This window comes from Rhyacophila brunnea, unplaced genomic scaffold, assembly GCF_057557595.1.
Source record: "Rhyacophila brunnea isolate RB1 unplaced genomic scaffold, BYU_Rbru_1.0 scaffold_22, whole genome shotgun sequence".
In the NCBI taxonomy this organism is placed as follows: Eukaryota; Metazoa; Arthropoda; class Insecta; order Trichoptera; family Rhyacophilidae; genus Rhyacophila; species Rhyacophila brunnea.
Window position 1 is genome coordinate 24126492 of NW_028232882.1, and position 15316 is coordinate 24141807.

Sequence of the window (15316 nt, forward strand, 5' to 3'; positions counted from 1 at the left end):
CACAAATTTTATTGATCTCAATACTACATCGGCATCTCTTTCCGCTACGACAGCTCACTGTGAACTGTGATACGGTGAAATGTAATACATACAATTTAAATGCAAACGGATTAGATGTATTTGTACTGGTCATATTTGTATTTTACTAAATTTACATATTTTTTTACAAATACAATTTGTTGTAGGTCTCCTCTGTCAACACCCCACAGTAAAATTCATTAAAATTTATTATTCCATTAAAATACGGATTGAATTAAAAAAAAAAATGTATCAGTTACATGCATTTCATGGGTTCAAAAAATACTTTTAAACAGTAGTAGTTTTGCACCGATCGATCATTCATTACGAGAGAAATCAGATGAAGAAGAATTAATAGAACAAAGGTGCACGCTATTTACCTGGTAAGCGCACGTCTTCCCCGCCATTGGATCACCGACAATCATCAAGCCGTGCCGCACCAAGATCATTTCGTAAATCTAAAATTAAACAAACATGACATGTTGTCACATTGTAATAAACTGTTTCTTTTATAGGACAAATAATTCGCAAGATTTGAGAATGTGAGATTCTTTATGTATTGACCATACACAATTTTAAAACAGCTCAGATATATATATACCTACCTACTAGAAAATATAATTTTTCAAAAAATTCAACATCCAAAGGGTCATGAACCTGTATTTACCGGATTTGCGCCAATGTGCTTTACCAATTATACATGCATCCTTTCTAATTACGATGAAATTAACCACATAGTAGTTTTTACATGAAATGCTTATCAAATTGTGTAAAATGTTGGGTATCAGTTATTGTGTTTTAAATCAAGGTATTTAATAACCGACGGTTTCATCGGGAGTAGTATTTTTTCAATAAAGATCATTTCTAGTTCTAGATCTGAAGTGTTTTCAAATTAATCATGTAATATTTAAATTCTAAAAGTTTTATACTATTCCATTTGAGGCATTTTTCTGTGACCCGGGTTTCACCTTTCAGCATCTTCAGGCACCATGCACACTCACTAATGGTACTTATAGTTCATACCATAACATGATTTATTTGTTTTGTATTTAATGTATTGTCATACGCAAACGAAATGCGATGTATACTGAACAAAATTCAATTCACCTGAATAATCTTCCCCATAAACCAAGGGGTACCTTGCAAATTTCTCTTCACCAGTTCATCGGTTATGTGTTTAGTTAGTTCGTTTCTGTCGGGCATCGGCACATCAATATCGGGAAAGAGGTCCTGGTATATTCCAATAAACAATGGAACGTCCTAGAAACACAGGAAATTCAATTCAATATCATTGTTTTATCTTCTAGCTGTACACACTTTATAGAGGCGAAAATATCAGGATGTGGCATATGAAAATGCAGAGACTGCGCTGGATCGGCCACATGCATAGAATGCCGGAGGATATACCAGCAAGATGAGCTATGTAAAAAACCACCGAGGGCAAGAGAAGACCAGGATGGCTGGACTACGCCATTGGAAATTTAAGAATGCTTGGTCAAAACTACTGGAGAGTGTCAGCGCTGAATTGTCCAGAATAGAGAAAGTTCTTGAAGGAGGCCATAAATGATGATGATGATTATTTTTTTAATTACTATCTCATTGACTGTTCAATTTACACATTTGAAATGGTCAAAATGAGATATTTCAAGCATCATCTAAACCGGGACAATCAGTGAAATTTTTAGTAAAACTATTTATGTCATTATATATGACATCTCCGTCCAAGTCGAGAGCGAGAAGAGGCATTCATCTCCTCGCTCAGTATGTTGGTGTTTTCGTCTGTGTATGGACTTCAGGGATGAACAAATTACACCGGAATTATGGTCGGAAACGGCGATTTTATTTTAAAAATTACAGCTAGGATTACTACATTTTAATAAATTTGTTTTTGGAGCGCGTCAAAATTACACTCTTTTCTGTTACGATGACAGAATCCTTCTCTCGTGTTTTCCCAAAATCGCTGCTGAACCTCCTCCTCTTCTGCGTATGCACGCCAAGATCTTTTCTTTTCGATCTCTCCGCTGTAATAATTTAGCGCTGCCTGCAGTCTCCCACCGCTTTAAGCGATAATTTTACGCTCGAAGTAATGGACAAGATTGCGACATTGCTGTTTTATTAAATTTTGGCGCTCAAACAGCATTGCCGGTTTTGTTACGAGGGTGGGTCAATAAGTCCTTAGAAAAGCCGACAGGTGGCGCGACTAGTACTGTAAGCGGTTTGTTTTCATGCAGCGGCACTACCGATTCAGTATGCTGCGAAGTTTCAATCAGATTGGTCGGGTTGTTGTGTGTTTCTCGTTCATTTTAAAAAAAATTTTGCTTGTGGAAAATGGAAAAATGGAAAATGGAGAAAATTGAGTTTAGAGCTGTTATTAAACATTTTAATATAAAAGGGTTAACAGCAAAGGAAATAAAAAATGAGTTGGATTTAGTTCATGGCATATCTGCTCCTTCACTTGCAACTATTTATAACCGGTTAAATGAATTTAAACGTGGTCGTACATCAACAAAGGATGAACCACGCTCAGGACGTCCTGTAGAGGTGACTACACCAGAAATGATCAATAAAATCCACGATATGGTGTTAAGTGACCGAAGATTAAAGTTGAGTGAGATAATTGAGGTTACAGGGATCTCAAAAGGTAGCGTCATTTCTATTTTACATGACAAATTGGGCATGAAAAATATTTCTGCAAGATGGGTGCCGCGTTTGCTCACAGTCGACAATAAACGCAATAGGGTGGTGGCCTCTAAAACCCTGTTGTCGATCATGCAACGCAATCCGGATAAATTTTTTCGTCGCTTTGTGACTGTAGATGAAACATGGATACACCACTATACTCCCGAGACGAAAGAACAGTCAAAGCAGTGGATTGCGAAGGCAAACCATGTCCAAAGAAGGCGAAAACCGTAAAATCAGCTGGTAAGGTTATGGCTACTGTATTTTGGGATGCACGTGAAATTATTTTCGTTGACTATTTGGAAAAAGGAAAAACAATAACACGGGATTATTATGCATCTTTATTGGACCAGCTAAAAAACAAAATTGAAGAAAAACGGCCTCATTTAAACAGGAAAAAAATCCTCTTTCATCAGGACAATGCCCGTGTTCACACATGTTTACGATCAATGGCTAAAATTGAAGAATTGAAGTTCGAATTGGTCGACCACCCACCGTATTCGCCAGATTTAGCCCCCAGTGACTTTTTCCTTTTCCCAAACTTAAAAAAATGGCTAAGTGGACAACGTTTTTTTTCAAATGAAGAAGTCATCGATCGGACAAATGCTTATTTTGAGGACCTTCCGAAAACTTATTTTTCTGACGGTTTAAAAAAAATTGAGAAACGTCTAACCAAGTGTATTGAGCTCCAAGGAGATTATGTTGAGAAATAAAAAAAAAATACAAAAATCAAAACTGTTTTAATGCTTTTTTCTAAGGAATTATTGACCCACCCTCGTATTATATATTATTATTTATTTTCGCAATCAACCCTTACTATGTGTCGGCTCGATAATGGTTCGGGCCTCTCTAGATTCACAGAGACATTCCCAAATGGGGACCATTCGGGGGTGTAACATATACCTTATACCATATCTTTTTTTACCGTGCGAATCAACATTTAATGGTCACATAAAATATTTGTATACAAAAGATTATTATAAAATATCATCCTAAAGAGATAACAAAATCAATACCTGCGATAAAAACTTGGGCAAATTGATATCAACAATAGCCCTGAGCACTAGCTGGGCCTCGTTCCTCTCAGGATACTTCTTCTTGAGGGTCCCGGAAGCCAGCAGTACAGATTTAACGGCGCGCATGCCATAGTCATAGTGGTTCTGCGACGACAACTGTTCCGAACATAGCTTGTATGTCTGCACTATTTTTTCAGCCAGTCTAAAAAAGATACAGTATAATAATTACGGCAGCCTGGGAGAAATTGATAGAGCACAGAGTGAACAACTTTGAGGTCAGGAAAGAGTTGGGCGTATGGACACCATTGACATCATCTATCAAATATCATCTATTTTTCATGGTTTTGGGTTAATGATGCCATTCGATGTAGATAGATTTTTTCCATGAAAATCAGTAAAGTAACAAGATAAAAACTTCTATAATGTGTAGCAATCATACCACAAAACAAAACAATGGAGCAGAAGTGATAGTCCGCATTTCCTCAATCATAACTAGATCAGTAGGGAAGGGTCTATTATGATTTGCTTAATTGCGACAGTGTCTCTTGTAATATGTGAAATGCATTTGTATAAACAGCAAGTGCACTACTCATCACAAGTCCAGTCACTCGACACAGTCAACCGTCACTTCACTCGAGTCGAGTTTCGCGGTCCGATTAATCTCTCGATAACACCAATATCATCAGTACATCCGTATCCGCGATTATAACATCACTCTGCCATCTTTATCGTAGAATTTATTTATTCTTGTATCGATAAATAAACCCACTCCTCGAAACATCCAAGCGACTACGACTTTATATCTCCGCACCCATTATCGTTCCCAAAAATGTATCATAAAATCGAATAACCCTCTCTTGGATTAATCATTATTTTAATTCTATACGGGAATGTCTGGGTTGATGCCTTATTGAACTGTAAACTTTCATTGCATAAACAGAACAGAGTGACTATTACTCATATTTTTACACATAATATATTTTTTTATTTACTATTATGGTAATGGTTGAATTTGAATAAAAATCAATCGAGACCACTTCATCTAGCACAGTATTAAGCACCTACAATTCAATTATTTTTAGTTCTCAATCTTATTTTATATATATATAATTTAGTTTTCAATCTTACTTATTTACTTCAGGACTCTACACATCGTCGTCATGCGCGTGTTGCGAAGGGAGGGCAAAGCCCCAACATAATATTACTATGTTACAAACTAACCCACGATATACAAAAAGTTTTCTGACTAATTAATTAAAATAACAAGAATAATTTCTAAATTATATTATATACAGGGGTAGCTGTACAGTACTTATTCATGCAACTTGACTGGAATGACAAAGGGATCCCCGTAAATGGATAAAATACCTGAGTCATCTGTGCTTTGCCGATGACATAGTAATTTTCTCGCAAAACTCAGAAGACCTCCAAAGCAGAATGCAGAAACTCGCTGAAGTAAGCAACAAAGTAGGCTTGAAAATAAATGTAACAAAGACGAAAGTCATATTCAACTGCTTTGCGGGCCAAAAAGAGATCCTCATTAATGGCACTCAGCTCGAACAAGTGAAAAACTACATCTATCTGGGACAACAAGTGACAATAGATGGGTGTATATTTTTGATGAAATTTTTTGCAGAGTAAAGCTGGGCTGGAGTGCTTTTGGCCGCAAGATAACCTCCCACTGTGCCTCAAGCGCAAAATGTTCAACCAGTATGTGCTTCCCGTAATCACATATGCGTGTGAAACATGGACCTTAAGTAAAAGAGAAATCCAGAAACTTAGAGTAGCATAGCATGGTAAGGAGAGGTGCATGCCGGGCACAATGCGAAAGGACAAAAAGCGGAATGATTAGATAAGTAAACAGACAAAGGTTTGTGATGTAATAGAGTTCGCTGAAAACCTCACATGGAAATGGGCTCGACACATAGCTCGAAGAAGGAACAATCACTGGACAAATCTAGTTATCCAATGGTACCCAAGAGGTACAAAATGTCCGCTAGGTATACTTAGAGGCCGCTGGATCGATGAAATGGTTAAGTTCTGCGTTAGTACGTAGCAACGCAATGCACAAGAACGAGATAAGTGGAATCAGCTTGGAGAGGTCTTCATCCAGCAGTGGATAGATTCAGGCTGATGATGATTTGTTATAGAAGATGCAAATGAATTTTGTGTAATTGAAGACAAAGGATTTGACTCTATAAAATTCAAAGTAAAAAACGTAAAGAGAAAATACATTGCCTGCGAAAGTAATGACACCAAAATATGACTCCATTTTTTTTTTTATTAAAAACACTCACACTCCGGCGTTGACAAATCCATTGGAGTACAAGGTGATTTCACCAATCATGGCATAGTCGGGCACCATCATCGCTACAGTCCTGAACAGAACCTTCAAATTATCAGGCAATTCCTGGCGGCCGGCATATCTGAAAAAGAATAATGTAAAATAACCATAATTAGATACCTACATACAAAAACACCAATATCATCAACATTGCTTTGAAATATAAGAAAACTAATGAGAATATCGTCGCTGTAGATGTCAAGGGAGCCAGTCCACAAAATCATAATCCCGAGAAACAGGCGCGCAAAGATTTTATGTGACTAAAAAGAAACATTTTTTTATTGAACTTTTTTGTTTTTAAAGATATAACGGTGAAACTTTGAACGTAGAATATACTTTGTGGTGTTATCTTTTTATTATTTTGTACAAATAACTAAAAAAAAATAGTATCTTAGAAGTTATGTGTGTTATATCCCTTGACCACTGAATATTGAAATGTACAAAAAATGTAGTCAAAAGAGTTTTGTGGCTTAAATCCACTGACTACTGCTTTGATGATTTTAAAATGCTTTTGTGTACTTAACTTATTTTTGCCAAATTTGTGGTTTGGCTCCCTTGACATCTACGGCGACGATATGCTAATGTGGTTTCAAGGCATTGGCCCAAGGGGATTGGTCCTAGGAACCAATCCTCGTAAAAAGCGTGTTAGGATACATTGTTACTATGGAGGTATCTATCAGTGACGAGGGGTGGAGGTAGGCTGTTAAGATTCGACATAAATAGTGCACACTAAGCTTTGTCAGTCATACTAATTTGTTTTCATTGAACCAAGACTACAATGTGTAGTGTTTGTTAATTTTAAAATTCAATTAAACCCTGCCTAATCCAAGCCATAGTAGAAAATATTCAAATAATATTGAATTTTAAAAAACTAACTTAACAGCCGACTTCCACCCTTCGCCACTCGTATCTAAGCACCATTTATGAATAGTGGAAATAATGACATATGTTTCTACACAGTATCAATTACACAAGATTCGTGAATCATATATGAGTGGTTCACAAGCAAAGTGAACCAAGTCCATTCTGGTTATTTTTGAGTAAGCTAGGTTCAAACATAACATTTGAGTATTTCTTATTCTGTAAGGGTATGATCTCCATTACATAATAACTTAAATGTATTCAAAATAGCACTTTAGAATTGTAATCATACCCTTACAGAATTAGAAATACTCAAATATTATGTTTGAACCCAGCTTACTCAAAAAAAGCAGAATGGACTTGGTTCACTATGCTTGTGAACCACTCAATCATGACTGTATTGTGTTTATTAGATAAAACAATCTTGAGTCTGTAAAAAGCTACAAGCAAATAATATGGTGATGAATTATATATTTACCCCGGGTTCATGGTGATGAATACTGAGCAAGTGGGGTTGAGGGATATGTCGGTGCCTTCGAAGGTAAATCTCTTGACCTTCTTCATGATGGCTATCTGGATGCTGAGAATCTGCTGCGCCACCACGGACAGCACCTCCAACTCGATGCGGTTGAACTCGTCAAAGCAAGCCCACGCGCCCGACTGCGCTAAGCCCTGCAATTTTCATAATAAACTGAATTATGCATTGAACTATATTATGCATCGGTGACATCGGGCTACTTTACAAGCTGCTTGCGAGTTTAAAAGGGGGCGAGTCAGCTAGTGCAACTGTGATTATGACACACAAAACTTTCCACTCGCTCAAAAACCAACAAGCTAGCAAGTTGAAACCGTTATTTTTGGTACTATTTTGACAGGACGTATTGAGTAGTTGGTTTTTTTACCGGGAGGTCGCCACTATCGCTCTACTGCGCAGACGCAGATCGGCCCATACGCCAGCGTGTAGCGTCTAAAGTAGCCCGGCTTTCAACTTTTCTTGGTAGATTGTTTACAATCAGCTTGTTAGCTGGTTCGATGATGACACTGGGCGAGTTTAAAATCAGATTGTAAATTCGCTGGATTGTAGCTTGTAAAGTAGCTCGTCATCGACGCATTACAAAAACTTAAGTGTTAGGTTTTATGACTTTAAGAAAGACGGAGAGATAAGAAGGCGGATTGTGTACCCTCTCGTAACATTGAAAGTGAAAAAGTTACAGATGTCTCAAGAGGGCTTACAACTGGCCTGCCTGTTCTTTAAGGCTGCTTTATACCATCCACAGTAGGCCCGGGCAAACTACGGCCTGCCAAGTATTTCTGTATGGCCCGCGAGCTTTATCATATTTCTGAAAAAAGTACTTTTTTTCTACATTTTAACGCCTTTTTAAAAAAAAAATTGAATATACACTAATGACAACATTCTTAATTCGGACAACTTAAGGATTCTGCATGAAAAATCTTGGTTATTTTTGGATCAACCTTATGTGAACAAACATTTTCAATTATGAATATCAATAAAAACTCTTTACGAACAAGTATCACCCATGAACGTTTATTTACAAGCAGTTTTAAGAATGTCAACTACAAAATTAACACCTGAAATTTAAAAAATATTGAAAAATATAAAACAGTTTCATTCTTCTCATTAAATTGCTAATAGAGAATAATTATTTTTTTTATATTGAAATTCCTTTCTCATGATAATAATAATAATGTATGTCTAAAAGTAGTATTTTACTTGCGGTCCGCCGTTCATTTAATATTCCTAATTTGGCCCATCGTCCAAAAAGTTTGCCCACACCTGATCCACAAGTTACGGCAAAGTTACGGCATGCTGGCATGACCCGGTAAAACACAAGAAGATTGGCGAACGACAGAGATCGTCTGAGACACTGCGTGGTATTCACATGCTCCAGCCATGGAGTGGATATGGACTAAGTAAGAAATGTATTGATAGATCAACCAATACATCCAACAAAAATTTACAATAATTGATTCTTGATTAAATGGAAAAAAGAGTAAAAAGTGGTAGTTTTCCTCAGCCGTCCTAGTATACAGAGGTCATATACATATCATTCAAATTGTAGATATATACACCTCAGATGTTTTTAGATTCATTTCTTTATGATAGCATCCCCATCTAACAGTATCTTTATACCATATGAATGAGGGCTGTACGAATGATCAATAAACAACCCCCATAAAAAAAATGTGTCTATATCGTGACATGTGGTATCTGTCTACAGATAAAATATGGTACAATATTTACCTTGAAAAACTTGCCAAGCGCCTTGTAGTCGAGGCCATCGGAGCAATTGAAAACGACACACTTCTTGGCGACAGCTTTAGCCAGATCTTTACAGGTTTCTGTTTTACCCGTGCCGGCCGGACCCTCTGGTGCTCCGCCGAGGTTCAACTTGAAAGCACCCATTAGAGTCCTATTACATTAAAAATAACAGTAAAGTAAAAATAAATAAATATAGGTACAGAAAAACTTAGTAGAATTGTAAAGTTCCTCAAGAGAATCGGAAGGACTGCCTGAACAACGGATCCTCACTCAGAAGAGAGGTTACGCTATGACAGCGAGTCACATATAGAGAACGCTAGAGACCATGTGCACCAAATAGGAAATTCAAGATTAAAAGTCCCATTTTTATCGAACTGAATTAATAATACTTGTATTTCAGGGGCTCTATTGATAATAGTTCTTTGGCATCTTTGAGATGAGAGTTTTGAGAAGAATCTTTGGGGCTGTTTAAGAAAGTGGCATTTGGAGGTCAAGGTATAATGAAGAGCTGTACACACTTTATGGAGGCGAAAAGATCACGTGGCATATGAAAATGCAGAGATTCCGCTGGATCAGCCACGTGTATAGAATGCCGGAGGATATACCACCGAGGCAGGCTATGTACGCAACCCCCGATATCAAGAGAAAACCTGGACGGCCGAAAATGAGATCGCTGGACTGCGCCATGGGAGATTTAAAAATGCTCGGTCAAAGCAACTGGAGAGGGTCGGCTATGGATCGTCAAGGATGGAGAAAATTTTTGAAGGAGGCCAAGACCCGCCGAAGGTTGTAGTGCCATAAATGGTGATTGATAGCATTGGCGAAGAGTGGAGATAGGCTATGGAAATCTGATAGTTAATAGTGCACAGTAAATTTTGTCAGTCATACATACTTATTTGTTTTCATTGAACAAAGAATACATGTTGCAGATGGTGTTTTTTAGTTTTTAAAATTCAATTAAACCCTGCCTAACCAAACCATTTATGTATTATGGGCATTATGGCATTTAAGTATGTATAACTGACAAAGCCCTTCGTCACATTCACCCTTTTTACTTAACATACTGCCCAAAAAAAAATGTATTGGAAGAATTGCATAAAACAATTGAGGCACACTCAGGAGAATCTCACACCGATAACTCCTACAGTATGGAGGCAGTAATTCTTTGTGCCCAGAATATCCTCAACCGTTGGCTCATAATGTTTAACATTTCACACAATGATTAAAAAAGAAAAATACCAGAGGGATATCTTTTTTTTAAATTAAAATTATTGTATTCATTCAATACCATTAATTACCATTACCAGAAGACGCTAGTGACTGTAGCCAATCAAAGTCAGAAAGGTAAAAAGTATAATGTAGGTATGTGAAATTTACCTAAAGCAACGGTCTGTCAAAGGTGTGGCAACCAATCTGCCGGTATTTCCAAGGTATTCAAACCCGTAAGCCACATCGGTTGTGATCATGGAAACGGTGATGGCATTATCCCGCCAATAATAACGCAGCTGCGACAGCCACAGGAAGTCTGTGATGTTCGACACCTTCTTCTCGCACAGTTGGTTGACAATGTCGCGACCTGTAAAGCCAACAATATTATTATGTAGGTAGGTAGGTATAGGTCATAATAAAAAAATCACAATATGTGAATATTATTGGTGGTTTGATTGAACAAAATTATTGCCACCTGAGATACCCGGGTTTCCAGCGGCTAGCTCAGGTGTCCATCGAACCCCGGATTCACAAAAAAAAAATGAGTTAAACGATTGGAGTGTAAATAAAACACGGCCTTTCGTGCTCGTAACAGGTCTTCTTATATTTTCTTAATTTTTAGTTTTACAAATTATATTTGGGATTTTTACAGTTGTAGTCGTCAGGTCCGTACGATTTGAAAACCAGACGCTCACTACTTTCTTTCTCTTTTTCAAATTTCGCGTACCCACGCCGTCCAGCAAAAAGGACTCTCGTGATTGGCCAAATTTTATCGCGTGATGCTTTTGATTTGACGAATCACGAGGACCACCCCGGCGCAGGCGCGTGGAAATTTGAACGTTGCCGGCAAGCGCGGCAAAATTTATTATATATGAATACTTATATTTAGTCTTAAAATTATCTCTCTCATCCATCATCATTTATACTTTTTTAAGTCAAATTATATTTATCTTAATTACACCTCCGGACGAAGGCCTTTACTTATGAATAAAAAAATTACGTAGTTGAGCAAGGAATCAGATTAGATGTTTTATGAAGCCGTTTCTAGAGGTCAGGGTTACATTTCGACTTATGATTACTAAATGATTATTTTACACCGGGAGAAGCCCGCCTTATCACACCCTTATCTATAAAATTTCAATTCAATTCAATCCAATTTATTTATTTTTTAACATATTGTGGACATTACAAATTATAAGTTTAAGACGTTCACAACATGACATTTAGAAACAAAGAAATATAAAACAGTATTACATAAAAAAAGAGATAGATAAATTAGATAGGTACAAGGAAGTACACCGGATGAGTTAAGCAGACCCTATTTTAAGAATTTATAAAACAACGTCCACCTAAACTCATTCTCACGTAGGTGGAATATATCAAAACCCGAAGCAATTTCGTTGAACATAGTTATCGCCCTCCCAATTGGCATTATCAGTGGCAGGTTGGTTCTGCACCTTGGGAGAATAAACAACTGATGGTCTCTATTTCTAAGATAGTTATCAGGGACACACAGGTCAACACTGCCCAGAATGGCAGAGTTCTCATTTATACCTCGTATAAGTCGAAAAAAAAGTATCAATTATTATTCTGTATTGTCAATTTGATGGACTGTACAATGAGTCCAAAGATACCACGCAGCACGCTCCACTCAAATGAGCCCAACCATGTTCCATGCTTTTGATCATAAATGAAGCATACATGAGAACTGGTCTTATTACTGTTTTGTACAAAATGCATTGTCAGTTCAATGACTTCGAACATAGCACCTTCATTAGACCAAAGATTTTCAAGGCCAAGAGAGCGCCAGAGTCCTGTAGATTGGGTCTATTGTACTGACAAACCACTAGTCATGTGAAATTGTACAGTAAAGAAATGCAGATAAGAGAAAATGTAGCGTCAAATAAATTTACCGTGGACATCTATGACAATGAGAGCTTCGATGGTAACTCTCTTGCCAAGTTCCAGGCTGCCCTGCACCAGGTGAACGATGTCTTCTATTTGCTGATTGCATTTCTCATAATACGCTTCAAGTGTGTTATTTTCTATGGCCTCCGTTACCTAAGACATAAAAGCAATAGAACTAACATACATAATTTGAAAACACCTCTTACTATAAAAAATGTTTGAAAAAAATACGACGCCCAACGGGACCCGTATCCATGAATTCGTGCCAATGCGTTTTACCAATTAAACCACGGGCGTCGTATCCAATTGTGATGAAATTAACTAGTAGTTTTTACATATTGTAATGCTTATCAAATTGCATTAATTTTGACTAATGGTTTTGTGTTTTTAATTAAGGTATTAGTTAAGTGCTCTAATTAGCAACCGACGTCAGGATCACTCCAAATTTTAGTTATAACGTACTTGCACTTGCTAATAATTATTTAATAAACCATTTCTTTAATTCAACGAATAATTCACAAGATTTGAGAATGTATCATTACACATAATTTGAAAATAACTCAGCGCATCTATTCTATACACAAGGCTCCTATTGGCCGCTATCGGCGGTTATTGAGGGCAGTTTACCATATTTATGTATTGAAGTACTATAATTATTGTTACAATAAGTTAGCCGTAACTGTCAAAACTGTCTATCTCGCTCCAAAAGTTAACACACCCAAGAGAGGTGCTGTTAAAACATAGCACTTTTTGACAGTTCAGGCGGTCAACTTATTGTAAAAATTAACAGTCTCAATACATAAATACGATAAACTACCATCGATAGCCGCCGATGCTTTGTGTATAGAATAGTTGCATAGATATATTATGTAACTACTACAAAAAATCTTTGTAAAATAATTCACGAGATTTAAATGATTTTTAACATGATCAGGTCAGTATCAACATAATAATGCCTCTAATATAAAACAGACACTCTTTGGATTTATCTTTCATCCGGTTATATTTTATTTTTCTTAGCCTTATTTCTTTTGAGGCCCATTTGATTTTCTAATCTTAATGGGTATTGGCAATGGACATAGAAAATTTCTACATTTTATAGTGTGACTTTTTGACACTTAATAATTTATATCAGACATTCAATTTATGACCAAATATGAACGTTTGATTGATAACTAGGAATATACCCATTATTAAAGCGTCTGCCGCTTACCTCTGTAGTGAAGTGAATACAGTTTCCGACTTGCACAATTTGTCCCGGCCATTGAAGTACCCATTCAGATCTGACAGCAGTGTGGTATGCAGAAATAGCTTCAAGACAAATATCCCTCAAACTGAGCGACATCTGCTCTTCCAGTTGGGACAACCAACGTTCTACCATTCCCTAGAAAAATTACAACACAACATGATTTTTATATCTCCAAAAATCCTAAAAACCAAATGGAATTTGAACAAAGTTGACAGCCATTTATTGGCAGAATATAAAAACCTTAGACAGCATAGTCATTACTCAAGTAATGATTCACAATAAGGATAAATGGATCGATAACTTAATTAATAATAGTACTCACATAGACACTGAAGGATAATAGTTCGAGTCCCACTTTTATCTAGTAGGTGGTATTTTTAATAAAAACAAATATGTCTGTTTGACAATTTTTAATGTACACTATGTAAATTGGATCTCCACAGCCTCCACCTTCGCCATTGATATGCTATGTAGTATAAAAATTAATATTCTCTGCGTTGGCATCTGCATTCTTTGTAAATATTGGCATTGTTTACTTCCCTCCGACAGGCAGCATATAAATAATCTGGAGGGGTATAATTCATAAAAAAGACAGCTGCTTACCTTCGCTTCCTCCGGGTTGATGGGGTTGGCGAGCGAAACAATTTCCTCTTCTGCGGATACCATCCCCGTGATCTCGTCGTCGTTGTTGAACTCGAGTGTGTAGATGCCTTCGAAGCACTTCTTGAGGTGAGGCTGCACCCGCATCGGGTCTTTAGTCTCTGACAGAATCTCCAGAAGCTCGTCATTCGACAAGAAAAAGAACCTATAAACATGGGGTATTTGATTTTTGACAGAATAACATCTCAATAGGCGCGTACTGACTGAGTGAGCAGTCGAGAGGCAGCTTCGGCATAGATAATATAAACGTAAAAACCTTACAAGGAAAAATGCTCAGTCAGTCAGTACACGAGACAAACGCACGCACGGCCTCGCCCGAGCTTTGCCGCAATCGATCCAATCCTTGTCGGTTTATCTATGCTCAAAGGTGCTGCGCGCGGCTGCCTCGCGTAACGTTAATTTTGTTGCGAACCGCTGCGATTTTTGCAAAGCAAATGCCTGCTCGCCTCGCTCAGTCAGTATGTGGCTATTGATTTTATCACAATATATTTAGTCGGTTTTCAATATAGACTACTTTTTAGGCCCTATGGTAGTGTAATTGATACATCCATCTTTGAAACCGAAAAAGGTTTTTTTTCATTCACTTTGTGGAGGCCCATATACTCAGCATAAATTTACTTTCAGAATACAAAACGTATGTTCAAGTATCAAATTCTTGGAATGATTTTGGATTCTTTCACATAGTATTAATTTAATATCGATTTTATTTGGAGACAGTGAAGTCTTTCCACAAGTAATATAATGCAGATGGTAGAGAAGAAAAATGAACATCACGTGGTATCAATAACTCTTTTTTGTTAAAATCATCAAATAGGAGGTATTTAATAAACATCATCAAACAAAAATCAATAAACAATTATCATTCTAATTTAGAAATACAACATGATATAAACTAACATTAAAACCAATCACTTTAGTTTTAAACACAAAAACGTCATATATCACAAATATTTAATTGTGAAAATTGACACCTAAATTTATATCATATGAGGCATCTAATTCCAAAAAGCGATGTCCACATTTGGTCAAAATCGAGAAAAAAATACGCAAGTATTCTTTGTATAATTTTACACAATATGAATTGATCTATA

General features: G+C 36.8%; 1 protein-coding gene across 1 annotated transcript in view; it reads right to left on the reverse strand.

Annotated features, from left to right (window-relative positions):
- LOC147070254 (dynein axonemal heavy chain 3-like) overlaps positions 1-15316 on the reverse strand; it is a 48274-nt gene that overhangs the window by 8992 nt on the left and 23966 nt on the right. Inside the window, exons 17-26 of the mRNA XM_085949929.1 lie at positions 14169-14370; positions 13530-13700; positions 12322-12469; positions 10577-10775; positions 9182-9350; positions 7397-7590; positions 6011-6139; positions 3714-3915; positions 1126-1278; positions 399-476 (exon numbers count right to left, since the gene is read on the reverse strand). Coding sequence (XP_085806055.1) covers positions 399-476; positions 1126-1278; positions 3714-3915; positions 6011-6139; positions 7397-7590; positions 9182-9350; positions 10577-10775; positions 12322-12469; positions 13530-13700; positions 14169-14370 — 1645 coding nt within the window. The remainder of the gene's footprint in view (positions 1-398; positions 477-1125; positions 1279-3713; positions 3916-6010; positions 6140-7396; positions 7591-9181; positions 9351-10576; positions 10776-12321; positions 12470-13529; positions 13701-14168; positions 14371-15316) is intronic.